At 51.5% G+C, this 25,889-nt stretch overlaps 1 protein-coding gene across 3 annotated transcripts in view; it reads right to left on the bottom strand.

The window, feature by feature from the left end:
- The window catches only part of IQSEC1 (IQ motif and Sec7 domain 1), a 176,245-nt gene that overhangs the window by 61,020 nt on the left and 89,336 nt on the right, over window positions 1-25,889 (bottom strand). For 2 of the 3 annotated variants that reach the window (XM_025375602.1, XM_025375604.1), the window contains exon 1: window positions 10,077-10,391. The exons of the other annotated variant lie outside the window; for it this stretch is intronic. In XM_025375602.1, the coding sequence (XP_025231387.1) occupies window positions 10,077-10,141 (65 nt within the window). In that variant the 5' untranslated portion in view covers window positions 10,142-10,391. Of the gene's footprint in view, window positions 1-10,076; window positions 10,392-25,889 lie in introns of those variants that run through there. 3 annotated transcript variants of the gene reach the window in all.

Genomic DNA, 25,889 nt, shown 5'->3' with positions numbered 1-25,889 from the left:
ACTGCTTCCCTTGCCATGACCTCATCTGCATGGCCTCACCCTCTCCCGTTCTTCCTTTAGTTTCTTCATTAACCATTCCTAAAGCCTGCACTCTGCCAGATGCTTGCCCCTGGCTAAGGAGGGTGGTTCTTGTTGGTTCTGAGTGCACAGAGATGACCAGAAGCTTCCAACCCCTGGGCTCACTCAGAAAGATTTTTCAGAACATACACACATACAGAGCCAAAAATCTTCCTGGCTGAGCCAAATTAAATACAGAGGCCTCTAGTTATTTCCATACGCACCAAATGGACTTAAATAAAGCAGTTCTCTGTGGCAGGCTCCAGCACACAGAGCTAGTCTGGGCCCCAGGGACGCTCCGGGAGAGCCAGGCTGGAGGCACAGGCTGGGGAGGCTAGCTCTGGACAGGGTGTGGGCAGAAAGAAGGAGACAGATGCCCATCGCGCAGAAGATGGCCCACCCTGCCAGCCAGGGCCTGCGCTGTGGCCATCTTGGCCCAGACAATCTTGGTCTTTTTTAGGTGCACAGCAAAACTGAAAGGAAGGTATGGCGTTCTCATGTACCCACTGCCCCAAAGCAGGCACAGCCACTATCAACATCCACACTGGAGTGGCACATTGTTACAGTCCATGAACTACAGTGACACATCATCACCACCAGGGTCCACAGTCTACATTCGGCTTCAAGCAACCTTTTGAAGTAGGTACTATATCATCTTCCCATTTTGTGGATGAAGAAACTAAGGCACAGAGAAGTGATGTAATTTACCCAAGGCCATGTGACTCACACAGGACGTGAGGAGGGGCGAGGCTGGCTGGGCCACCTCCCTGCCTGTCACGTTCTTCCCTCTGCGGGGCCAGTCCACCACCCTGTCTGCCCATTGAACTCCCCTTGCCCTTGCAGGACCTGGTGCAGGTGCTGCCCAGACCTGCAGCACAGCAGCTGCCAGGCCCCATGGCAAGTCAGCGATCTGCCCACAGCACCCAGTGCAGGGGCACAGAAAGGGTCTTGGGACAAATGAAGGCTGGGGGTAGGAAACACTATCCCACTCAGCTTCCCCACCTACAACATTGGCACACAGAGCTCTTCCCTGGCAACTGTCTGGTACCCAGCAGGCAGGAGCTGTGTGGCCCTGGGCAAATGACTTGGCCTCTCTGTGTCTGTTTCTCAGTCATAAAATGGGAGTATTGTTCACCCAGCAGGGCTGCTGTGAGGGCCATATGATAACACACACACAAATCCTCAGCCTGGGGCCTGTCACCCAGGAAATGCACAGAGTAGCTGCTGCCACTGTCACGATTTAGGGCTGTTACCACTTCGCTACACTGCATGGTGCCATGGGGGCTAGAGGGAGGTGAGCAGGCCAAAGAGGAAGAGGTCTGAAGGAACGCAGACCATCTCACTCCACACTAGCACCCATACCTGGGGAGCACGAAGGGCGCCTGGCTGGGATGTGGCCGTGCCTAGGGTGTGGCTTGTTTTTAACTAAGCTGGGTTGGGGGCGCTGTATGTACGAAGCACTGTGCTAGGAGCTAGGGTAGCAACCACACATTCATACTGAGGGCAGTGGCTGAAATGTGTCAGCCCTTGCCTCTAAGCCCAGCAGTAATGTGGGGTGGCACGGCACCCAGTGATGATGACAAAGGCGAGTAAAGGTGACGGGAGGTGTCCAGGATGACTTTGGCATTCTAAGTGAAGCCCAAGAGGATCAGATGAAGTCATGGAAGAGAAGCCAATTTGGGGAGAGGGAGATAATACGTGTCCCTTTGGAACTTACAGATTTACAGGTGCCCATGAGACCCCTCGAGAGGGTTGCTGGGTGGGCGGCAGGATGTCAGGGCCTGGGCTGGAGCCAGATCAGAAACCCCAGGAAGGAAGAGACTGCGTGAAGTGGAAAAGGAAAGAGGGCTGGGCAGAGGCCCAGGGACCCCCAGTGCTGAATGGCCACCCAGGGGCCCAGCAAGATGAGGGGCTGACGGGTCTGGGAGGGTGGCAGGGGCCGCAGCCTGGCTATACCATCTGGCAAGGGGAAAGCCAGGGCAACAGGGAGACCCTGTGGAGCTTGAAGCTGAGAGCCACAATACCACCCAGGGGACCCCCGATCCGATGAGAGAAGCTGAGAGCCCATTCCACGCCCTGCCTTCCAGGGGTCCTAGGGAGACGGAAGAGAAGCGAGTTCTCCTACCCTGACCCAGGAAGGCCCTGTCTGATGGAGGAGTCATGGGCCTAGCCTATTCCAGTCACTTCCAGACACAGGGCACCCCAAATGGGTCAGAAGCTACTTGGTCACCAGGCTGGGAAACTGTTTCAAGCTCAGAGTTCCCGAGTTGGACCAACACAGCTAAGGGCTGTTCAAGGGACACTGTGGCCTGCCCTAGGCACCCGCCCCAGTGATACAACTTTTCCAAAGCTAGAAATGAGGCCAACCATGAGACAGGTCCTTGATATAAAATCAACAAAATGTCTGGGATTAAAACTAATCTAGGGCAATGAAATAAAACTGCACATAGGGATCATTATACCATTCTACTTTTGTACGCTGCAAATTTTACATAACAAAAAGCTAAAAATAACGCTAAGACTCTGCTATCACATCAAGGCCCATTATTTTCTTGGGCCATTTTGCCATTTTTACTAAGCACAAACAAAAAACACTCAAACCCTGCTCATTTAAATGACGGCTCTGAGCTCTGAGAACAGTCAATGAATGGCCCAGAGGGAACAGAGAATTCACGTTCCTGCGACCGCACCTCCCCCTCCCCTAGCAGCAGAGGAAAGAGCTGCTTCCCCAAACACTTCCTCTCCACCCCACCCTCACCCCACGGGAATAGCAGCGCTGCAATGGTAATAATGATGACGGCTGGGGAGAATAGCAGTGCAGTGGGTAGGGGTCATCACAGCAGCTGGCGTTTACTGAACACCTACTAGGTGCCTGGCGCTACTCCAGCCCCTCTCCCCCATCATCTCGGGTGGACAGTTGTCCTGATCCTGTCAAGGAATCTGAGGGTGGTTCTTAGCCCAGATGACTTCCCGGGGCTGGTGAACATGTTTTTGAGATTCCAGGCACTGGGCGGCGCTTCCAATGATTCTCCTTCCACTCTGCTGATGGTAGTCCACCTCTGTAGCCATCCATGGTGGCTGCTCAGGGAACCCAATGCTGCCACTGGGGTGCGCACAGCTGGGGCCTGCAGGTTTTGTCTCTCTGGCTCCTCCTTGGTCCCCTGCTCCTCCCTGCCTCTGCCTCAGGCTCCATTCTAACATGCTGCTCCCCAGCAACGTCAGGGAGGGGAAAGAGGGTCCATACATTAACTAGAGGACCAGGTCTACATTCTGCAGAGCTTGAATTCGTCATTTTCATTTTCTAGCCTGTTTCCTCATCTGTCAAATGAGAATAATGTCATGATTTCACAAGGTTCTTGGTTCCAATCAGACAGGTATGTGTGAAGTTCAAAGGCCATTCAAATGCCAGTATCACCATTTTCATTCTGTAGCCTGTTCCAGCCCCAGTCTCAATCCTGTGCCAACTTCAGACCCACCAAAAACAGTTAAGGCTTTGCCCAAACCCAGCTGACTTCCTTTCCCCTTCCTGTCAGCACGCATGGTCACCTGTTTTGTGTGTGTGCTACCCACACTGCCCCTCCCTCCATTGTTCTCATTTGACAGACAAGGAGGCAGCAGCTTGCAGTGGGGACCAGCTTGCCCTGGCCACACATCCAGGAAGGGGCAGAAATGGAATCCAAGTTTTTCCAGCTCCAAATGCCACCTCTGCCCACTGCAGCAAGCTGCCTCCCCTCCCAGGCAGACAGACCAGCTAGAGAGGACTGAGCAGCAGAACCAGGGACTGGAGGCCACTGCCCCTGAGGTCAGGCTCTGGAGCTCTGGGCCTTATTAGGCTCCAGAAGCAGCCCCAGGTACCACCAGGAAGCCAGACCTGCCCAAAGCCTCAGAAGTTTAGCATAGGCCACCAGGTGAAGGCTCCAGAGGTGCCACAGCTCTGCTCCATCTGACACAGGGCTGGGGGCCTCTACCTTGATGTCCGTACACCTCAGGGTGTCTCTTACACATGGTGCAGGCCATTTGCCCATCCTGTCTAAAGAAATCTTCATCCCAGCCCAAGAGCAAGCTGCCTTACTTTGCAATTTCCCCAATCCACAGGCAAAGTGATTTTCTTAATACCCTTAACCATCCACTTGTTTGTGGGCTGTTTGGACAGCACGCTACAAGCACATGCTAAAGTCCATGGGCTTAGTCACTTCTTACTGTGTATGCCATCTGTCACACCACCAGCAGCCTGCAGTCCTTTAGCCCTTTAACTTCTTCCTCTCACCACTACCTCTCTGTACCCCTCTCTTTTAACCCTGGTCTTGTCTGTGGCCAAAAAGATGAATAATCCACTCCCATCTAGGAACACATCTCCCCAAACAAGTAACACGGTCCAATTCCACACAGTTAAACTTCTCAGGCCTAAAACAGCAGCTAAAAGATGCCATTTATCTGGTGTTGACTATGCAGTTTAAGCACTTACATGGATTCATTCATTGAATCCTTACAACAACTCCATGGCCTCCTCCTGTCATCCATCTTTTACCAATGGGGAAACCGAGGCGCAGAAAGGCTAAGGAAGGTGCCCAAGATCATAGGGACAATGAGGAGCAGAGCTGGCGTTAGAGTTGGAGTTAGAGTTATGGGTAGTCTGACTACAGAATCTGCCTCCCTAACCATTGGGCTAAACATCCTGCATCTGCAAATGACTACAAGGATCAAGAGGCTCATTCTCATAGATGTGGAAACTGAGGCCCAGGGAGGGATGGGATGAGATGGGTGACTGATGCCAGGGCTCTAGGGAGGGGGACAACCAATGGCCAATCAGGGCCAGTTCTGGATAGGTCTTTCTGAAAGGCTTCCTCTCTCAGGATGAGAGACCTTTGAGCTTAGGGTCAGCCAGAATAAAGACAACAATGATTACAACTAACATCTACCGGACCCTTGCTATGTTACTATGAGACACCATTTAAATGCTTTGCATGTATCCATGCACTTCATGATTATACCACCTACCCTCCCAGCCAGAAATAGAAAAGCAAACACCACTGACTTCTGTAAATGGCATCAGGGAGAAAGTATTCATGTTGGCAGACAGACTCTGATCCGGTCTGGGCAGCAGGGGATTTTGGGAGAACCCTTCCAGTTTGTGTGAATGAGGAGGCCTCCTCCCAGCTGCGAACTCGTTCCAATTTTTCCAGTTTATTAATGATCCCTTTCCCCTCCCGTGGGATCAAGTTCAGCACCCACACACTTGTGTGTCCTCCAATGATTCAAAAGCCCTAGCCTTGGGTTTCTTCATCATGCAGAAGCCTGTCATGTTGGCATGGGTCCCTCAGTGAGTCAGGGGACAGTGAGTTTTAGTCCTCAGGACCCTGCTCCAAGCAGAGTCTTGGCCTGGGGCTGCGCACAGCACACAAGCATGCTACCCTGAAGAGCCTGCAAGTGCAAAGGACACTGTCCCAGAATCCTGCCAGAGAGTCTGGGGATGCAGCTCTTGGGTTCTGTGGGGAAAGAGACAAGATTCCAGGAAGGCCCGGTGAGTGGTCATCAGCTAGCTTGTGGGCTGAGACATTTGGGAACATGTTGGGAATCCTGATGCCTGGGGATACCGGACACCTGTTGTGGCAGTATAGGGAAGAAGCAAAAGGCTCCATTCATGATGGTGACATATTTTGCCAAAGATTATTTAATCCCAGAAGAAGCAGAGCCTGGCCATGAAGTACACAGACCCTGAAGCCAAGCAGGCCAAGTTCACACGCTAACTCTTGCACTCTAGCAGCTTTAGCACTAAATGGCAACTGCTGCTATTATCATTATTACTGAGCTTTGAACAAAGAGGAAAAAACAAATGCAGTCACAGTGTCTCATCTTTACAAACAGGGAGGGGACTCTTGCTATGGGTCTCTATGGGGACCTTAAGTTCAAATCAAACTGTCACCATGTCAGGAAACTGCAAACCGAGGAGATAAAACGGAAAGAATGGGCCTTTCCTCCAAGGAGCAGCAAAGCTGCAGGTACCTATGAACAAGGCAAAAAAAAAAAAAATTCAAGTCAGAGCAGCTGGGACCCCAAGAAGGACAACTTCACAAAAAGCCACACAGACTCTAGAAATCAGTCTTCAACCTCACAAATCAGCCAAAAAGAAAACTGTGAGGAATCATTTTAACTCAGCAACGATTTCACAAAAGGGAAAAGGTGGTAATACTGATGATGGTGATGCTAGCTACCATTTGTTGGGGATCTATCTGTATGCATCAGTCACCAGGCAAAGCTGCACATCCCCACACCCTCCCCAGGGGGTTTGCTTTGGCTCCATTTCATGGATGAGAAAACTAAGACTCAGAGATGGGAGGCAACATATCTGAGGCCACACAGCTAGGAAGAGGTGGAGTCAGGGTTTTGTGTGATCCCCAAGTCCTGTGCTCTGTGATGTACCATTTCACACCGCTAACCTCAGTGCTTCTACATCTAGCCCAGGGCCTGGTACAAAGTCAGTGCTCAGTACATGTTTGTGTATATAAAGGAACACAGGAAAGTGAAAAGCTATGTGTCCCCTGGGTCATACACATCTCTCCAGAGAACAACGCACTCCTCCAAGCCCAAGAGAGCATGTGTGCACTTGTTAACACCTGCATTTATGGATGCTTTCATTCACTGACAACTGGCTATGTCCGCCATGGGGCCAGGCGCTGTGTGAGGCAGGCATCGGGGTACTAGCCACAGGGCCAGGCCTTGGAGGGACACTTGCCAAATTCGGGGTACAGCCACAGCAGCCAGGATAGTGGCAGGTCCAGGTGGCACCATGCCATATTTCCACCATAAATGCCATCAACTTTGTCTCTGCAGCAGCTCACACAGTGGGAGCAGCCAGATTCTCTAAGGCCATGCCAATTAATTCTTCAAGAGCCTTAATGGCCTCTAAACTCATTACAATTTGCTTTTGAGGACAAAGGATAAATCACATTCAACAGCCTTTGAGCACATCCCCCCTACACACACACACACACACACACACACACGCACACGCTTCCACAGACCTCTCCTAAGGCCTCCGGTGGTGTTCAAGCCCATCTGGGCTGTGCATCATCTTGCCCCTGTGCTTACTGGGCGGATATTCCACAAGTCATCAAAATTCAAAGGAAATTTACAAAACAGGAAGAAAGAAAATCCAGCGGGTCATTGGTGCTTGGGAAGAGCAGAGTGCTGACTTGGACAAACATGGCATTTGACTGGAGTCCTGAGGATGGCCAGCTGTGCAGTGGCCTTCAGACACCCACATTCTCAGAGCACTCCATGAAGCAGTGTTATCATTCCCTTTCACAGAAGGGGAAACAGGATTGAAGGGATGCGGTAACTTGCATACACTCACGAAACTGAGCTGAGACTTGAAACAAAATCTGTTTGCTTCCCCAGGCCCTTCTTTCCTTAAGTCTCAAGCTGCCCTGGATTCCAGATTCTCCAGGCAAACCAAGATTCCACAGTCTGCAGAGTTCAGACAGATAAAACCATATGCACACACATGTACACACACATATACTGAGCTCCTGCAGCCCTGGGTACCCTGTCCAATCCTGTCCAGAAACATCTATTTGCCCAGTTGTCACACTGTTTGACTATGCAGCTGTCAGTCCTGTCCGTTTTTGAACTGAAGCTGTGTAAATATTAGTGCAACCAGTTCATAGTCCGACTTCCTTGAGTGAAGGCCTGAAAATCCCAGGGCCTCCAGAGGCCTCCATCACAACATTAGGGTTCTCCTGTAGGCTCCCCATGTGATACTCTGGCCCAGTCACTGGGTTCTCTTAGTGTGTGTACCCTTAAAAAAAACGAGGGTAAGAAGAGTCCTATGTTGTCACAAGGCTCCAACAGCAAAGCATCAAAGTGCCACACATGCTTTTGGAAAGAAGCCTGTATTTGTAGAGTGGTGCATGGTGGCATAGCTGGACTTGGGAGTGGTTATCTAGGGCCTGTTACAGACTGGGGGGGATCCCCTGAGGTTTCTGGACCATGCTGCATCCCATCTGGGTTTAGAGAGGGGGAGATGGCCAGCCCCAGGAGCATCTAGCTCTGCCTCCACAGGCCAGGGACTGGGCTGATTTCCTCTAACCCTCCCCCAAGCTTCCCATGGAACCACATACCAGGTGCTCCAGAGCAAATGGGACCCACCTGCTCTGAGGCTGATGCGTGAACTGTGGGCTATACCCAAGCGAGGCTTCTCAACCTCCAAGACCTCTGGCTCATGTTCTGAGGCTGGGGGAGCAGCTGTTCACTACCAACCCAGACCACAGAAGGATCCAAGCAGGCTTCCCTGCAGCTGGAAGATTGAGATGAGATACCCGGAGGGACTTCTAATGAGATGGGATGTGGGACGGAGAAGTATGCAAGAGAGGTGGCTGGACAAGCCAACTGGAATGGCGATACTGAAAAGGTCCTAATGGAGGGGCAGAAAAACCCCCCAGTTACTTTCAGCTCAGAGGGAGGAGGGAGGTGCAGCCAGGAGAACATGCTAATGGTTTCTTCTTCCCCACTAGACTGCTGGTTCCATGAGGACAAAGACTTCACGTTTTGTTCACTGCTATGTCCCTGGTGCCTAGAGCAGGGACTGGTACATAGCAGGCACTCAATAAACCACAGAGCCTTAGCACTGACAAGACTGAACAATCAGCCTCAATTTGCTCTCCTGCAATTGAGGATGCTGGTACCACAAGGATAAAAAGCAATTGCAATACCGGGTGGGACAGCTGATGGGCTATGAAGGCCATGGGTGTGTGTGGTATATGAATAACATGACCCCCATGTCCAGACTGCTGTCACTGATTCCAGACAGATGGTCCTGCAGCTGCAGCGTGCCTGGCCTCCACCCCAGATGCAAGGAGCAATGGGTCCTTGGGAAGCCCTACAACTCCACTTGGAGCGTCAAACCCAGGGCCCCAGGCCTCTGGGGTGAGGATGGGGCAGAGGGGGACATATGCATGTTCTCAGCGCAACTGCTAGGCATGCGCTGCACAGTTTTTGAACGAAAGTTCCAGGTGGGCTTCCTCCAGAGGGGGCCTGATATACGCCAAGTCAGCTTGTCAACAAACCCCCTTAGCCCCACCCCCCTGCTCCTCAGAAGGGCCTGCAGATAGCTCAGGGGGCAGCTGTGCTGGCCACTGGAGAGAGGAAATCAATATTCCCAGCACATACACGCACACTCTCTTTCTCCCTTTCTCTCCATAAACATGGGCCCTTGGAAGCTCAGACAGCCGCCCACAGGCCCTGAAGTAGAAAAGGGTTGGCCCCTCTGACCCACCAGACTCCATCCCTGACCACACCAGGTGCACACTCATCACCACATAAACAAAGCCCCTCACATCCACACTCTGCCACAAACAGCAGCCACACACCCCAGTGCACCCCCAAGTGGCCCTGCCAGGCGCACAGTACCCAATAAAAGCTGCTGGCACACCTGGGACGCCTGTTTGTTCAGGGTCATCCACCCTCACACACACTCGGGGTCTTGCAGACAGGACAGACACATCAATCCAGACACAGGCCCAATGTCTGGAATAGACAGGCCTGCAAGAGGCCTCCCTGGCAGCCCCTGCCCTGCCTGCAGTTTGAAACAGGCACAGACCCGCTGGGCACCCTCCCACCAACTCTCCTCCGCTCTCCCTCCTGCCCCTCACCTCACATCCACACCGAGTCCCACTGCTTCCCTCTCAGCCCCACAAACTCAAACTCACCCCCACACCAACTTGCACTCCAAAAGGCCCTCGATCGCACACACACTCCCATCCTGAGACCCTCCCAGGACACACAGCCTCCTGTCCCAAGGGCGCGTCTCTCTCTCCCACGCACAAACTCGGGTCCTGTTTGCTGGTCTCCCACCCAAACCCAGTCTCGCGGACGCACCCCGCCCCGCAGGCAGCTTTCTCTCGTACGCCGGGCGCCCGGTCCCGACGGTCACCTGCACTCCCGCACACGCGTCCCCACAGCCTCCGCCAGTCCACCGCTTAGCACCCGGGAAGGCCGCTCGACCCGCGCCGCGCCCTCACCCGCTGTCAAGCTCCAGCTCCAGAAGGGACTGGGTCCTCTCTGAGTTGCAGTGCAGGCACCACATGGCGGTCGCAGCGGGAGCGGGCCGGGCCAGGAGCCGGGACCCAGGCCCAGCTGAGGCCGCCGACTCCAGCCAGCGAGCCGCCGGATCCCGGGGCCGACACCCGGCCACCCGGAGACCCGACTACCCGCCACGCGACCACGTCGGGGATCCTGGCCCAGTGTCCGCCGGCTCCCGCGGCTCCGGCCCTGAGTCCGAACCCCAGGCCAGCCAAGCCCGCCCCTCCGCCGCCGCCGCCCGCTTGGCGCAGCGCGAGGCCGGGCCGGAGGAATGTGGCCCTGAAGTGGGCGGGGCCGGGAGGGGGCGGGGCCGGGGGCGAGCTGGGGGCGGGGCTGCGCACAGGGGCGGGACCGCACGGAGCGTGTGGGGAAGGGAGCGCAGGAGGCGTGGTCACACGGAGCCGAGGCAGAAGCATAGGGGAAGGGGGGTCAGGGGCGGGGCTACATCCAGGGGCGGGGCCGAGCCGAGGCGCCGGGTGGCGAGCGCAAGGGCGGAGTCCCAGACACTGCATCCAGGTCCCAGCGCGCGAAGCCCCCGGTCTGGTAGGAAGGCTCTGCGCAGCCCCTTCAACACTGGCGCCTCCCGGGAGCCATGTCTCCCTCCCCAGCGTGTAACCACAACAAATACAAAGCTCCAAACCCCCAACCAGAGCCTACTCTGCTGATGCCCACTCAACCTCTGCCTATCTTGATTTTGCCTTCAGTTTAATAAAACCTGGACTTTGCTCGCCTGGACCGAACCGTGTGGTTCTGGGGCTCTGATGCGCCCCAAAGAAGGGAATGGGCCCTATCCTGAGGTTGGTACCACACTTTTGGTGGCTTTTTGGGGAGATCTAATGGAAAATTGCTTCTTTCTCCCTAAGCCCACCCAGCCCCCTGCCCTTTCTCCACCCAGAGACACCCTTCAAGCACCTATGACAAGCTTAAAGTAATAGTAATTAGCACTTTAGAGTTCTTTAGTGATAGCTGGCCTTCAAGGCAACACTGTGAAGTAGGTGGAGTTACCCCGGCCCCATTTTACCAATGAGTAAACTGAGGCTCAGCTTAACTGGGCCAACTCAGAGAGGGCTTCCCTCACCCTGTCCTCCTCTCCCAGGCTCTTCCTACTATGAGCGCTCACGGCTTGCAGTCCTCCATTTGTACGTTTACTTCTTTACTATCTGTCCTTGGGCTCCATGAAGGCAGGTACAGTGCTCAGCGCCCACACTTGTGGAATGCCTAGACGTGGTTGGGAGACAATAAGCAGATATGGAACAATCAAAACCCCGCCTGTCCTGGGCCACCCACCTACAAGTCCATCCCCTGGAGGGCCAGGCAGCTGGCGGGCCTGCGGGAGTCAGGAAGCTGCAAGAAGCCATCAATGCAGGGTCATTGTCTTGTGCCCTTCTGAATCTTTCATTTGGAGGCGGACAGTGAAGGAAGGGGGCTGAGGTGGCCCATCTTGCAGCAGAGGGCAATCCCTAAAAATAGTTTAGAGCACCTGGGTTCCCAGGCAAGAGGCTGAGCAGGAGCCCAGTGCCCCTTAAGTCAGTTAGAGCACCTGGGTTCCAAGGCAAGAGGCTGAGCAGGAACCCAGTGCCCCTTCATTGCCCATCTCCACATTCCCCTTCTCAGCTTCCCATGTTTTCTTTGCTCTGTTAAAAATAAATGAAGACACAGAATTGGGGGAAATATTTGCAAATCATGTATCTAATAAGGGTCTAGTGTCCACAGTATATAAAGAACTCTTACAATTCAAAAGTAACAAGGCAAATAAGCCAATTTAAAAACAGGCAAGGTGTCTGAATAGATATTTCTCCAAAGACAATCTACAAGTGGCCAATAAGCACATGAAAAGATGCTCTCAACCTCACTAATCTTTAGGGAACTGTAAATCAAGACCGCAATACAACCTCACACTCACAAGGAAGGCTATAATAAAAAAGATGGACAAAAGTACCTATACATAGAGGGCTCTGGAAAGAGAAGAACACTAGGCTGCACTGCTCAAAGACCACAGCCACATCTGGCATCTGTCGTAGTTAGGGCAGGGGTAGGGAGCTGGGAGAGGATAGGGTAGAAACGACCCAGTGGAGGGCAGAGGCAGCAGAAAACTCCCACCCCTGTCTGAAGTGCTCTCTAAAAATAGACTGCAATAAATGGAGCCAAAAGAATTCCCCCAGCCCAGCTGTTGGAGCACTCTGGACACAGGCTTTGACAGCCTCACCATCCGGATTGTCCAAGAATTTCAGGCACTTCTCCAGGCCCAGAGCCCTGCCGCCCAGCAGGATGGTCTTGGGGACATTGTCTCGGCTGGGATTTAGAAGGGGATTGAATTTCCCTGTTAGGATTTGGAATACCAGATGATGGACTCTCTGGAAACCAAATGCATCTTGATTCTCTTGTTTTATCTTTCTGCAAAGTGTGCCTCTTGCTCCTGCTCTGCTAACTGCCTTGCAGATTAATAATTTAGGGAACTGTGAGCAGAAGCAAGAAAAGTTCCAGCCTAGAGAGGCAGAGAAGGCCAATTTTTCTGCAGAAATGACCAGACTGGTCAGAATCCTTGCATGTACCATTAGGAAAAATTGCTTAGCTTTCTAAGTCTCTGTTTCTGCAACTGTAAAGAGTGGCTCAGCGGCCACCTCTACCCCAGCTAATTCACCTTGCTGTTTAATTTAATTTAGCAAGCATTAATTAGTACTTACTCTGAGGCCTCAGTGGGGAAACACTGCTGTGACAAGTATTCCTCAGTATGGTGTCATGACAGTGGAGGAAAGAGCCTGTAATTCTGCCCCAGGAGAGGCTCTAATGGGGGGACATTTTGGGTTGGACCTTGAGGGATGAATAGGGTCCCACGTATGGGGTCAAAGGATGCAAAAAGTCATGGAAATGTTTAGTTCCACTGTATCAACCCAGGTTTTAGTCCTGAGCTGCTTGCCTTGGCCCATTTCACATGCTACAACCCGACTTTATCTCTATGCTACCCAGCTTCTGACAGCCTCCAGTCTTTCCACAGCCTCCCTGCTTTCCTCCAGCTGGACGTGTGGCACTCTCCCAAAGCCCAGCCTTTGCAGCCCCTCTCTCCAAGTTGTCAGGATCAAGCCCAGCCTCTCTGCACAGCCAGCCTCGTGGCCTGTGTAGCCTGGTTCATCTCTCCAGCCCTTACCTCTCCTCCTGCCCACTCTATGCCTGCCACACCTCCAGCAATACTAAGCTTCTTTCAGTTCCCCACACTCCCCACTGTGCCTGCCTCAGAGCTAGGACCTTGGTTTTCAGCTTCCTATGTCACTGCTTCCAGAAAGACACCCATGACCGGCCCCTAGTCCAAGTCAGAAACTCCTCTTACATGGCATCAGGTTACACCGCACCTGCTCGCTTATACCAGTGAGCTGTATTCCAACTGCGAAGGCTGGTTCTATGTCCTTCCCTGCAGCAGCCCCTGTGCCGACAGTGGAGCCTGGTGCACAGAAGGTCTTCAACAGCTGAATACACCAAAGGTTGGTAAACTATGGCCTGAGAGCCAAGTCCAGCCTGCTGCCTGTTTTTTAAAAATAAAGGTTTATTGGAACAGAGCCACGCTCATCCACTTATGTATTGTCAATGGCTTCTTCGGGACTATGATGATGAAGTTAAACAGTTACAACAGAGACACATGACCTGCAAAACATACAATATTATGCAGCCCTTCTCTGAAATAAATGAAGCTCTCCTGAGGGAGTCTTACATTGGCTCCAACTACCCTGGCAAACCCCCTGCGTGTTCAGCCAGACACCCCGTGCAAGAGCAGAATCCAAACATCATGGGGGAAGACAGTGACTGAAATGATAGGGCTGGGCCAGATGATCCTCAGATGTGATGGCCACAAGATGGGGTGCACTGTTGAGAATGAATCCTACAGCGCCACTTGCCCATGTGCACATAGACACATAGAGGCATGCCCAAGGATATTAATTATTTGAAAAAGCAGAACTCAGGGGAGGTAACATGCAATGCCTCTCAATGCGGACTGGTTAAGTAAATTGTATTACACCCATCAATGGAGTCCCATGTTAAAAAGATGGCAGCAGTATCTTGCATACTTATAGGAAAAGATCTGAGACACAATACTGTGATAGAAAGTCCAGAAAAACGTGAAGTGTACTTATAAAAGAACACTAGTATGCTTATATAAGATTGTATAATCATAGATTACTTCTTAAAAGAGACCCAAGAGACAGGTACCAGTGCTTGCCTCTGGGAAGGGAAACTGAGAGGTTCCAGAAATTCATGGAGAAGGCCTCTGCCCACTAGGCTTCAGATCTAGGTGGGAAAGGGGTGGGGAGGAGAATGGAGAACTTTTCACTCTATGAACACTTAAAGTTTTCAAAATTTTAGGCCGGGCATGGTGGCTCGCACCTGTAATCCCAACACTTTGGGAGGCTGAGGTAGGTGGATCACCTGAGGTCAGGAGTTTAAGACTAGCCTGGCCAACATGGTGAAACCCTGTCTCTACAAAAATATAAAAATTAGCCAGGCATGGTGGCAGGTGCCTGTAGTCCCAGCTACTCGGGAGGCTGAGGCAGGAGAATTGCTTGAACCCGGGAGGCGGAGGTCGCAGTGAGCCGAGATTGTGCCATTGCACTCCAGCCTGGGAGACAGAGCAAGACTCTGTAACCTCCCCCGCCAAAAAAGAATTTTTAAACAAGTGTTTGTTACTTTAAAAAAAAGCCAGTTATGGGCCAGGTGTGGTGGCTCACCCAAAGTCAGGAGTTCAAGACCAGCCTGGCCAACATGGTGAAACCCCGTCTCTACTAAAAATACAAAAATTAGCCAGGCATGGTGGTGGGTGCCTGTAATCCTAGCTACTCGGGAGGCTGAGGCAAGAGAATTGCTTGAACACGGGAGGTGGAGGTTGCAGTGAACCGAGATCATGCCACTGCACTCCAGTCTTGGCAACAGGGTGAGACTCCATCTCAAAAAAAAAAAAACAACGACCAGTTATGGATTGGACTGGAATCAATACAATTTGTGTGTGTGTGTGTGTGTGCGCGCGTGCCCGTGAAGCCTGGGCAACATGTCGAAATCCCATCTCTACAAAAACACAGAAAAATTAGCTAGGCATGGTAGCATGTGCCTGTAGTCACAGCTACTCAGGAGGATCACCTGAGCATAGGAAAGTCAAGGGTGTGGTGAGCCATGATTGTGCCACTGCATTCCTGCCTGGATGACAGACTGAGATCCTGTCGCCAAAAAAAAAAAAAAAAAAAAAGTGCCAGTGAAATGAGGAAATCAAGGGACTGAAGGTCTTCTGACATCTTCTAGGAGGCTCTGAAGTCCACCAGAGCTAGTCCACAAAGACCCCAAATGCTTGATGGTACTTAAGCCACCTCTCGGGCTACTTCAGGTTCCTCATCTTTCAAGCAGGTTGTGTCTTACCGACAACCATAAAAATCAGTAAGAGTTGTGCTGTAGCACATTTTGAGCTTCCGCTCACTGTCTGTTCACCACCACTATGTTACCATTCATCTTACGAAATGAGCATTCCCCATCACAGTTAGCATGCTGGGTCTGCGAGGGAGCTCTGTGGCCGCCACTCAGCCCCAATTCCTCATTTTACAGACAGGGAAACTGAGGTCCAGAGAGGTGGAGGGATGTGCCCCAGGAACTATAAACACTGACACTGACCCGAGGCTTCATGCCACACTGGCCACCACAATACAGCACCCAGCCTGGACAATACAGCACCCACCTGGACAATACAGCACTCAGCCTGGGTGGATGAGTTTTAAGACCACACCATTCTCATCCAAATATGGAATAGAACCTATTCCTATGACTGTTAGATGCAGTAAAAAGCCAGAGACAGCTGCATGGAACACAGCACTCTGTAGAGCGGCACCTCAGGGAAGCTAGTCCATCCCCCAGAACAGAAATGTTTCCAGATAAATAAAGCTGTTCTTATCAAGTGCCAAATTATCTTTAAAATTCCAACCATTTTCCACAGAAACCACTTGTGAATTTGGGACGTGCCATATCTTACTAAACAAAGTAAATGGAATGAACTAGGGATTGCTGGAGGTGATGTAGGGTTGTCCACCCTGACCTAGGTCTGTGGCCCGGGTTTCCTGCGTGATACTGAACTGCTCAGGCACCACCTGTATTGTAATCTAGCTCCTGCCTGTCTTTCCAGCCTCATTCCCAGCTGTGATCCCTACAACACAGCCACTCCCAGAACGCACCCTGCTCTTCCCGGCCCCAGTGCCTTTGTTTATCCTGTTCCTACTTCCTGGGTTGTTGCTCCATCTGATTGGCAATGTCTTATTCAATCTTCAAAGCCCAGTTCAAATGTCTCTTTCTCTTTAAGGCCTCCCCTAATCCCTCTACCCCCAGGCAGAGCAAGAACCCCTTACTTAAGATTGTGGGCACCTTGAAGGTAAGGACCATTGCTCTCCATGCACCTTCCTGGTGGTGGGGCCCAGACACTGCCACTGTGCTGTGTAATTGGCCTGGTTCCAGACAGCTACCATAGCCCTAGGGGAATTCATCCCAACCACAATGGTACTTGGGTTGGCCAAGACCCCAACCATGACTAAGATTAAAGCAGCCTTACCCCACTTACCCTGATGTGATTATTAGGCATTGCATGCCTATATAGAAATATCTCCTATGACCCATAAATATATACACCTACTGTGCACCCACAAAAATCAAAAATTAAATAAACACAGTGGCCTTAATGGTAAAGTCTGAAGGAGCCACCAAGACCCAGTGCTGCCCACCCATTGTTCAGATGAGGCAGCTGAGGCTCACAGAAGCAGGGAGCACTTCCCCAAGTCACACTGGGACACATCCAAGAACTGGTTATCTGGCTTCCTTTCCCCAGCTCCTTCTGCACTGCTAAGACCTAAGACCTATCGTGGTTTGAGGTGTCAGGAGGCTCTGTTTTCTTGTGGTCTTTAGATGAATAAAAATTAGACGCAGCTGTTATGGTGCCATTAGTTGACAAACGGACTCACACAGGCTGAGGATGCATGGGAAAGACCCTGAGGGAGGGGCTGCAATAAAGAACCACACAGCTAGGACACAGCATCCCACAAAAGGAGAAACGAAACCCAGCATGGGTACAGGTGGCTCTGCCAGGGCTCTGAGGAGCCTGGCACATGACGGGTGCTTGGTGGTTGGTGAGGGTTTTCTTTAGCACACAAAACAGCCAGGAATGGTCACCTCCTCCAAGAAGCCCTCCAAGCCTGGATCCCCAGAGCACTCCATGATTCTAGGTCCTCGGTGACCAGTGCAATCCCTGCCACACAGGGAATGCTGGTCTGTTGTAAACATGAAAGAAGGTGGTGAGAATATGTTTGTCACATCCCTCATCAGTCTGGCTGCTCTTGTGGCCACACCCCATCCCTCCTGGTCTCCCTGCAGAGCCCAGCTAGGTGAGCTGGACTGCCTGTCCCAAATCCAGGGGCAGGGCCTGCAGAGAACAGTCCTGTGGTGTCCGAAGGGCAGCTACTTGAGTTATGGGTCTCTATTCGAGTGGAAGGGAAATGGCCATTTGCCAGCTTTCCCGCAGGATTCAAGGGGCAAGACAACTTCAGGAGGAAATTCCACTGAGCTGCTGCCTCCATCGGTAGAGGACTCTTCCCTAAACTTCCCCCATCACACTGCCATCACCCTTCTCATTCAGGTGCCTGCCAGCCCCTGCCAACAATCAAAAATGCCCCCACTTCAGCCCTTCATACTCATTCCTCCTTCCCTGGTAGGTGGCACAGGGAGCCACAGCAGCACCCTCAGGGAGTGCGGACACTTATGCTGGGTGGGCTTGGACCCCTGGGGCACAGCTCCTGGAACAGGGCTCCAGGCTCCTGCAGGTGTCGCCCGTGAGCTCTCTGTGCCCCAGATGGAAGAGGCAGGCCTGTGGGCAACAGGCCCAGCAGATATCCCAGCCCCACCATGTGACCCCACACAGTTACTATGCTTCCCAGGGCCTCAGCATCTTCAGCCTCAAAGTGGGGATGGTGCCACCTTCCTTGCAGGCTCAGTGTGAAGCTTGGCAATGATACCCATGACTGCCTAGCCAGGGCTGGGCACACAGCAGCCCTTCAGAGCCTGCAAGTTCCTCCCCTTGCTTCACTGTGGCCCTGGCACCTTCCACAGGGGCTAAAGTGCAAGAGGAGCCAAGGTGTGCTGAGTGAATAAGCACCCTTTCCAGCCATAGGCTGCGTCCCACAATAGGGATGCTCATGGCTTATAGAGGCTCCACGTTCTGGAGCATGATCTTGAATCTTGGGCAAGTGGTTTGGTCTTCCTAAGCCTCCTTTCCCAACTCTCTGCCTCTTCTTGCCTCTTCCTGCAGCCTCCTCTCACAGGGCACACAGTCTGGGCCAGGCACTTTACAGAAGCACCCACACTTAATCCTCAACAACCTTCCATTTTACAGATACACAGACTCAGAGAGGTTGAATAACTTATGTAAGGCCACACAGCTAGTACCTGGCTGAATCAGGGATTTGAGCCCAGGTTCATTTGGTCTCCAAATCACGAACTTAACCATGAAGCTCCACAGTCCCTCTTCCCCCATATCCAAGGTTCTTATTGAATGCAAGTTCTGTGCTAAATGCACGACAGGTCATCTCATTTAAGGCTCACAATGGAACTCTAAGGTAGGGACTATTCTATCTGCCCATCCAGAAAAAGAAACCAAGGCTCAGAAAGGTTAAGGAATTTGTTTAAGGGCAAAGCGCTAACGAGGGATGAGAACCCAGGACTGAGTCCCAGGTTCATTCTTACAACACTATTCCATTTGACCTTCAAGGCCCAGGAGGAAGACCTCTGCAGGGAGAAAGTCTCTGCCTTGGCTGATGTGTGAGTAACTAAAGCAACCTTGGCATCTGCCCCCCAAGGGCCTGCAGAGGCAGACTCCTGGCTCAGCTCCCTTCTTGGCTGTATAGCCTTGGGCGTCACTTCTCTGAGCCTCAGTTTCCTCCTCTGTGAAACAGAACTGAATAATAATCCATGTCTCTGAGGCTGCCGAAAAGAATTCAGTGAGCCATCTGGTGCTGGGCCTCAGCGGTGCTCTGCTTACACCCAGCCTGCTCCCTGAACCCCACTCCCAGACCGTACACCACTCCCCACTTCCTTTGCTGCACTCTCCTCCTGGGGTCTGCCCTGGCCCTCTGGAAGGCAGTGACACTAGGGAAAAGCAGGAGGGGGGCAGCAGTGGCCGCCCCAGGAGGGACTCTGCCAGCCCTGCTGAGCGTGCCCTGCTGAGCGTACCCCACAAGTCCAGGCGGGGTCACAGTGGGGGAGCGGTCCTTGCCTTTTCCCCACCTTTTCCCCGGCTGCCTGCGCCTCGCCATTCCTCACTCAAGAAAGCACATCCTCCGGTGGAGCCAACACTTACAGGGCCCCTTGCAGATCCCCCGGGAGCCTGGGACCAGGGCAGAATTGGGTTCTGCAGCTTCTAAGCCCCGCCCTCAGGTCTAGAGTCTGGGAGAGAGACAGACCTCATACGTGAAGAGCTCTAAGACAATACACACATGCTCTGTCACTTCTTCCTTGGGACTTTCCTGAACCTTCATCCACATTCTCTCTGTCTCATCAATTCGCTTTAAAGCCCATCTCACAGTCCATCATTATCTGGCTTAATCACTTGTGTACTCACTGTCACTTCCACCAGAATGTAGCTCTGCAACTTTGTTCATTTGCCACTGTATCCCCTGCCTCTAGACGGTGCCCGGTCTATAGCAGGTGCTCAATAAATGTCTGCTGGACAGGCAAATCACGTTGATCCAGATTCACTCTGGTTTAGGGACCACCCACAGCACTAAGGCAGGTCTCCTTCCCTCTCTCCATGCTCATCCTTGTCTCAACCTCAGCAATGCCCTGCACCCCACCCCTCTTTATACCATACAGAGATTCGGGAAAGGCTGGAAATGGTTTTTCAATATCACTTGATTCTCATCTCTAGTGTGCTAGGGGAGCCCAGTATTTAAAGGAACCCATCAGCTAAAGATTTTATTTAAAAGGAGGCGTCAGGCTGGGCACATCGGCTCACGCCTGTAATCCCAGCACTTTGGGAGGCTGAGGCAGGCAGATTGCTTGAGCCCAGGAGTTAGAGACTAGCCTGGGCAACATGGCGAAACCTCATCTCTACTAAAAATATAAAAAATTAGCCGGGTGTGGTGGCACATGCCTGTGGTCCCATCTACTAGGGAGGTTGATGTGGGAGGATCACCTGAGCCCAGGAGTTCAAGGCTGCAGTGAGCCATGATTGCACCACTGCACTCCAGCCTGGGCAACAGTGTAAAATCTTGTCTCAAGGGGAAGGAAAAAAGCGCCATCCTTTTGGCAAAATGAATGGCCATCCTTGATATACTTGGGTTTCTTTCCTGGTAGCTTTACCCAAACTGGGGCTTATCTGCATACGAAAATGGGTGGAGAAACTGAGGGAATCTAGAAAAAAATATAAACAGAAAGCTGCAAGGGCTTGCCCTCCTTCAGAACATCTCACCTGGATGTCACTAGCTTAGACGCTGTGGCAGGGCCGGGGCTGCATTCCTGGTAGCTGTTGGGGAGACAGTCTGCTGCCTTTTACGTAGTGAGTTCACACCAAAGAACAGCTCCCAAGGGAGTGCAGGGCCTCTGCTGTAATGAATAGATACATTCATTTATAATAAGTGCTGGGGTCACCTGTTTTGTAAATGGATGCCATAAAGTGCTCCTAAATCAACAGTGTCTCCTAAGTGAGTTAAATATTCCCTTTTGCAGTCTTCTTTATGTTATTGATTTAAACACCTTCTTTTGTCCCAGTGGAAGGAAGACCTGACCCAACTCCACTGATTCAGAATTAATGGAGGCAGGACATGTGTGACGTGTGATTCACTGTTTGAATACATCTGTCATCGAGAATGTGTGCATTCCTGAATGTGCTCAACAACTTCCCAGCATACCTTCCCACCTACTATGTGTTAGGCACTAAGCATCTCAGAGGCTGCAGATGTGGGCCCTACCCTCAGGAAACTCAGTTGGGTATGGGGAGTGAAAGTAATTCACAATTGGCGTCAGCCACATTCCTGCATGAGTTCATGTAATCCTGACAGCAATTCTACAAGGTGCGGATTGTTTTCTGATTTATCACAGACGCCTTGAAGCCTAGAGAAGGTAAGTAATTTGCCCTAAGACACACAGCCCATGTGTGATGAAGCTGGGATTACAGCCCAGTAGGCCGACACTCAGCCTGTGTTCCTTGCACTCCAACAGTTGTCCTCAAAGTAGGGTCCTAGAAATAGCAGCAGCAGCAGCCTCAGCTGGGAATCATTTGAAATGCAAATTCTCACCCTCCAGATGACTGTAATACCTGCTGCAGTTTAAGAATCTTTGGACAGGGCCAGGCGTGGTGGCTGACGCCTGTAATCCCAGCACTTTGGGAGGCTGAGGTGGGCAGATCACATGGTCAGGAGTTCGAGATAAGCCTGGCCAATATGGTGAAACCCCATCATCTCTACTGAAAAAACAAAAAACTACAAAAATTAGCCAGGCGTGGGGTGGCGCCTGTAATCCCAGCTACTTGGGAGGCTGAGGCAGGAGAATCGCTTGAAACCAGGAAGTGGAGGTTGCAGTAAACAGAGATTGCACCACTGCACTCCAGCCTGGGCGACAGAGGGAGACTCGGTCTCAAAAAAAAAAAACAACACTTTTTTTTTTGCATGACAGGAAGCCACTAAATGCAGTAATAGGAGCAACCTGGTAGAGAGGCAGGAATGACTGCTACCTGGTGGAGTGGGGAAGGCTTCCTGTAGGAGTTGATGCCTCTCTTGGGATTTGTGGCATGAATGGGAATTCACTGGGTGGCCCAGCAGAAGAAAGGCATTGCGGGTACATGAAGTGGCAAGGGCAAAGGCTTGGTGAACTTGGGAAAATATTCCTGTAGTTCTGCATCTACGTGGGGCATGAAGTGTGGGGACGGGTGTGCTGTGAGGCATGAAGCCAGTGGACCAAGCAAAAACTTCATCCTGTGAGCATGTAAGCAGGAGTGGGAGTGACCTGGGTTTAGTTTCCCAACAACCACATAGCACCTGTATACATATCAATTACTTAACACTCTTCATTCTATCAAGGAAACTTTATATCTGGTCCATAAGTGCAAAGCCAGCCTCACTAAGCGTAAATTGAATTCTCCCATGAAAATAAATCAACAAAAACAAAACGCTGTTATAAACTCCTGCTTTGATCCTGTTATCAGCCCCATCCCTGAGGCTTGCTGTGTCTTGTTTAGAACAGAGATTAGCAAGCACAGAGAATCCACATGACAGGAGGCCGCCAATAAAACAGAAGCATGCTTTTTTACATCCTGATATGGACCGAGATACAGACATAGCGCTGCATGAAAAAGGTAAGCTGAAGAATGCTGGATTTGGGTTACAGAAAAGGTGGACATGCGCACGCATGCACGTATGCACACACACTCTAAGGTGTCCCTGGACAGCGGTTGTCTCTGGGGAGGTGAACAGGATGTGGAAGGGCGTGACGCACGGCTCACTGTGTACCCTTCTGTATGTTTAACTGTTGAACCATGTGACTGTATTACTCCCTATATAATCAATACATGGCATTAAGCCTTTGTGGGTGATAGAGACGTTAAAGGTCTGTTAGCATGCCGACCCTCCTGTCTGATGTCATCAGAAGGGCGGAAAGAGCACTGGAAGGAGAACTGTCTCCCGTGTTCCAGGTGGTATGCTCCGTGTCACCGAGAGCTGAGCCTGTGCCTCACCCGGAATTGTTTCACGGCCTGGATCTCATACTTCCTGAAACCCTGCTTGGTGGGTAACAAGGATCTAAGAAACCATTTTGCACAACAAGAAACAGCATACTCAAGCAAAAAATGATTTCCCGGCTACCTGAGGTGGGGGAAGTCAGCCTGGTGCCAGGGGCATGCAGCGGGGGAGCCGCCACATCCTGTTCCACTCTTCCTGGGAACAAGACTTGGCTGCTGCCCCACTGTGTGCCTCCTGAGCTGTGCAGAGAGAAGGAGAAGTGCTTGGACCCAGGAGCACCTTCTGCACAGGGCAGGTGTAAGGGGCTGCACCCATGTTATTTTCTGTAATACTCCCACCACCCCTTCAAGTGGGCCCTCTTAGTCCACAGGAAACAGAGGCACAGAAGGGTTAAATGACTCACCTCCAGGCCACTCAGCTGGTGATGACAGAGCTGGGAATCCAACCTGTGTGCCCATGCACTGGACAAAGTCTAGGAGCCCCTGAGCCAAGTCAGCCTTTGGCTGGTGTGAGAACCTGACCCCACGAACTAAAAGTGTTCAGCCTTGAGACCCAGACAGACCACTCCAGGCTCCTGGAGTTGATCCACGACGAGCATCCCTCACGCAACACAATCCACAGACAATTGTTTCTCTAGCAATTTCCATAAATAACTGTAATTTATGGGTTAATAGCAAAGATATCAAGGTTTGGAACCCCCTGGAGTGTTAGGAACATGATTTGTAACTACAAACACACAACAATTTGTTCAACATGCCAGCTACATCTTCAGTAATTACTACCCTGGTTAAGGATAATTCCACATTCAATGCCCTGCCATGCACGGGGAGGGGAGGTCAGGAAGGAGGGGCTGGGATGGGACCTCAGCTGTGTTCTGCTGTGTTCCTCACTTCCTCGAGGCCCTTTCCTCTTCCTAAGAGCCCTCCTGTTCTCTCCCGTTTTGGGCCTCGCCTGGTCCTCCAGGCATTTGGACCTGGTGAGCCTCTCACTGTCCAGACCTGCCTGCAGGGACCCAAGTAGGGCTGCGTGGATGCTCCTTCCTGGGAGGGGCACTGGGAGCACCGTGACAACCATGGCTGTCTTAGCCGATCCTGCCTCTCTCCCTCAGGAGGCACCCTGCTCCATTACACTCCTTCCCTCTGCACTTCGGTGAGAGGAGCCAATCAATTCCCCTTTCCGCTAAGCAGTGTTCAGGTGAGTTTCTGTCAGCTGCAACCCAAGTGTCCTGAGAGATCGATGCAGGATGGAGGCTTGCCTCATCTGATGGATGAACAAGGCCCCACAGCACCCACTCCAAGGGCAGTGGAGGGGTGAGGCTTGGCAGGGTTGTGCTTAGGGGGAGTGGGAACCAGGGTTTGAATCCTGGCTCTGCCACTTTTTAGCTGTGTTGCTTTGGGCAAATCACAGAAACTCTGAACTTCAAATTCCTTCCCTATAGATGAGGATAATAATATCTACCTCATAGGGTTGAGTCACTGATAAAGTTAGCTATATGAGGTGTCAGACTGTGTGTATGGTATTGCCACATTTGTGTTTAAAAATGGGGGGGATAACGTATATTTCTAGGCATTTGCTTATGTATACGTGAAACTGTCTGGAATCGGACACAAGAAACCAATAACATGAGACGTCTCTGGGGAGGAGAACCGGCTGCTGGAGGACTAGTGGTTTCATCACAATCCCCCCATTCCCTTCCACTCCCCAAGTAGAAACAACAGGGGGAACTTTTCACCATATACCCTTTTGTATCTTTTGAAATGTAAATAAACATGTTAGAAATATACACAAAGCTAGAATGAAAAATTACCATTAAAATTATTCTTTATCATAGAGAATTGTGAAGTATGATTGCAGAATTAGCTGTGAACTCTCTCTCATATATACATGCTAATGCCAGGCTGACAAAGGACACCCGGAAGAGCCAGCTGTGGAGGACCTGCCTCCCACTGCCTGTCCCCTCTGCAGCAGCTTGGTGAGCCTCGAGCCCGCCATGGGGGTGGGAGCGGGTGAAACCAGCCCTCATCCTCTTCCCCATCTGCACCCTGAGCACTTGCCTCCTGGCACCCCACAAGGGGCCACTGCTGCCTGTTCTATAGATGGGGACACTGAGACCCCAGGTCACAGGCTGCAACTGGAGGTCCCCAGACAGCTCTGGCCCCAGATGGATTATGTGTGACCTGAGCTGCATTTGGGGCTTCTTGTGAAAGCTGGATGCACTGCCGCATGGGGCCCACATGAGTTCCTGCCTGCCCACCTGGGACTGGTGCTGAGTCAATGTGGTGTCCTGTTAGCAGGTTAAGCACTGTTCTGCCAAAATCCCCCCCATTCTCTTTTGCCCCCCATATTGGAACCCACCATCAGTTGTCCTTTAGCATTTTATCAAACACGCTTTAAAAAAATACAGGCCGGTGGTTCTCCAGCTTTTTGGTGTCAGGCTCCCCGTACACTCTTGACTGAGGATCCCAAAATTGTTCATGGGTGTGATATCTATCACCATTTACCATATTAAAAAATTAAAATTAAGACATCACCAACCTTGAGACATCTTTATAGCAAAAGCCTCAGTCTATCTGCCAACATATCAGGTAGCCTCTAGAATATTCTACAGCACACTTGTGCAAGAATGATGGTGATAAGGCAAACAACAGTTTGTTATTGTTGTTGTTGTTATTTAAACGGTTTGAACTCCCTGGACCACACTTTGAGAAACGTTGCCATTAAAGAAAAAAACGTTCTTAGCCACAACCAATGCCAGCACCCATACCATTTGCCTGGCCCCTGTGGGTGTTTAAGTCTAAGCCCTCTTCTAGAAAGAGAGAGAGAGGAACACGCTCTGGGTCCTATAGGCAGAACTGACTGGGGGGTCCCCTTTCTAGTCCTGAGGTGCATGACCCTGCTCAGCACCACAGCTTGCAGCCTCTAGTACTGACAGGAAAGAGCTGCCTGCCTGTGGTGGGGCCGTTGTTGGTCACTTCAGGGGACCTGAACAAAACAGCATCAGCCCCCATGCGCTGTGTG

This window comes from Theropithecus gelada, chromosome 2 (assembly GCF_003255815.1).
Source record: "Theropithecus gelada isolate Dixy chromosome 2, Tgel_1.0, whole genome shotgun sequence".
In the NCBI taxonomy this organism is placed as follows: Eukaryota; Metazoa; Chordata; class Mammalia; order Primates; family Cercopithecidae; genus Theropithecus; species Theropithecus gelada.
The sequence above is the reverse complement of the archived record's forward strand: the minus strand, read 5'-3'. Positions and strand labels throughout refer to the sequence as shown.